Here is a 2,386-nt window from a genome sequence, read left to right on the forward strand (position 1 = left end):
CCGACGCCCCCGCCAAGGAGGTGGCCCCTTGAGATCTACAGGAACCGGCGGCACTTGGCTCCTTTTCCAAACATGTCTTCTCTCTTAAATCTCCTTCTTGACCTCCAACCCTGAAAAAGCCTGTTTCTTTCTTAGACATCATAAGCCCTGAGCTGTCTGTCCTACCAGGTCACAAAAGCTCCTATGTAGCCCACTGATTTCGACATCTTATCAGATGAGTAGCCGCTCCTCCCTCCACCTGTCCTTGGCTGCCAGGCTCCACCAGGGAGCTTCTCCAGCCGTCTGCTCACAGCCAAGCTACTCTCCGAGGCCCCCGTGTTCATGGAATCATCTCACCCTCTTATCTGGGAAACTGCAGCTTTCCTTGAGGAAATTCTTCAGCCCCATCCCTGCTGCCCTGACGACTTGACTCATAAAAGCAACACAGGCCCAGTGCAGTGGCTCAGTGGTTGAGCATCGACCTATGAACCAGGAGGTCACGGTTTGATTCCCAGTCAGGGTTGTGGGCTCGATCCCCAGTGTGGAGCATGCAGGAGGCAGCCAATCAGTGAATGATTCTCTCTCTCCCTCTCCCTTCCTCTTTGAAAGCAATAAAAATATATTTTAAAAAATTAAAAAATAAAGGCAACGCAGTAGGAAAAACAGAAACTAAGTAGGTACTTATAAGGCTGGTAAGAACTGCAAAAGAAAATGGCTGGGATGCTACAGAAACACTGAAAAAAAAAATCTTGTAAAAGCTCTACAGAAAAACAGGAGCAGCTGACAAAGCGCCAAGCTGGGGGTGGGCGGGCAAACTGCCACAGAGGGGCCCGCAGAGTGGGCAGACGGCAGCAGGGCCAGGACACAGCCCTGGACAGACACCTGAGTCCCCCAGGCTGTCCTCACCACTCTAGACCTGCCCGGCTCTCTGGGGGAAGTAAGCGAACGTGAAGGATTCCGGGAATGCTGCTGCACAGCCACAAGGATCCATCTCAAGCACATGTATGTAACGGCCTCGAAAGGCAACACTGGGAGGGGGTCAGGGTCATCTCCCGGTGGGAAACGGCTCAGGGGGGCCCGAGGCTGAGGTGGGGGCAGGAGGCTGACCACGAAAGTCTGCGGGGGGGGGGGCACACCCTGGAGTGATGGACATGAGCTGTGTCCTGACTGTGACGGTGGTGGTCTGGGGCACTCGGCCTGTGTCACAACGTCTAGAAAGGCAACTGCAAAGGGCAAACTTGGTTGTGTGTAAAGTACAGCTCCATTAATCTTAAAAAAAAAAAAGACTCCGCCCTGACCAGTTCGGCTCAGTGGATAGAGCAACAGCCTGCAGTCTCAAGGGTCCCGGGTTCGATTCCGGTCAAGGGCATGTACCTTGGTTGCGGGCACATCCCCAGTGGGGAGTGTGCAGGAGGCGGCTGATTGATGTTTCTCTCTCATCGACGTTTCTAACTCTCTATCCCTCTCCCTTCCTCTCTGTAAAAAATCAATAAAATATAAAATAAAATAAAAAGACTCCATAAATCAAACTGAGCATGGGCAATGGAATACTACTCCACAACGAAAAGGAATGAAGAACTGCCATCAGCCTCGGTGTGCAGAGGCCACCATCGAGGTGTGGGTAAGCACGCGCCACGCTGCGCGCACAATAACGAGGCTGCCTAATGACACGTCTCAGAACACAGCGGCCGCTCGGCAGCACAAGGTGCATGGGAAAGGTGCAGCCGTCCTCCCTTCCTGATGTGTGAGCAGGAGCATCAGCAGATCGCAAGCTCTGAGAAGCCCCCGGGACCAAGAACTCACTTAACTCTGTGTAGCCCTGCCTTTCCCCTTCGAACATTCCTAGACTCCTAGACAGGCACTGTCCAATTGAACCACAGGCGGGGGCAAAAGTAGGTCTGCAGTTGTGAGTACGAGAAACAGTCTATTTTTCTTCTTCTGTGTTAATGACTGTATTATTTTCCATACGAACAACTGCAGGCCTACTTTTGCCCCACCCTGTATATACACCATATATAAAAAATAGATCACATACATATCATAGGGATGTGTGTGGGCACATATGTCTATTCTTTTCACCGTATCAAAAAATGAGAGTGTGAATTCTTCTGTGCAGAGCAGCTTGCAATGTATTCAGTAGCATTTTTAGAGGAAAAGCTCTTCAAGGATAAATTAAAGATTACTCCCTCACTCGTAATCACACCCGTCACTAGATTAGAATAAACAACCCACAGAACGATAAGAGGAAAGTAGGTCCCCCGACCGGAGGCCTGGCGTCAGGAGGAGAGGAGAGCTCACCTTGCAGGGTTCTGATGAGCCTCTCGCCTGTGGTGATGTTATTCACCAAAACCGCCTGCAAGGAAGATAAACGCAGAATGAAACACCAGAACCCACCCCAGTAAAACCT

At 51.0% G+C, this 2,386-nt stretch overlaps 1 protein-coding gene across 2 annotated transcripts in view; it reads right to left on the reverse strand.

Moving 5' to 3' along the window:
- Window positions 1–2,386, reverse strand: part of GOLM1 (golgi membrane protein 1) — a 27,450-nt gene that overhangs the window by 13,763 nt on the left and 11,301 nt on the right. For both annotated transcript variants that reach the window (XM_015561158.1, XM_006759488.2), the window contains exon 4: window positions 2,278–2,332. In XM_015561158.1, coding sequence (XP_015416644.1) covers window positions 2,278–2,332 — 55 coding nt within the window. The remainder of the gene's footprint in view (window positions 1–2,277; window positions 2,333–2,386) is intronic.

The sequence above is a fragment of the Myotis davidii genome, unplaced genomic scaffold, assembly GCF_000327345.1.
Source record: "Myotis davidii unplaced genomic scaffold, ASM32734v1 scaffold556, whole genome shotgun sequence".
In the NCBI taxonomy this organism is placed as follows: Eukaryota; Metazoa; Chordata; class Mammalia; order Chiroptera; family Vespertilionidae; genus Myotis; species Myotis davidii.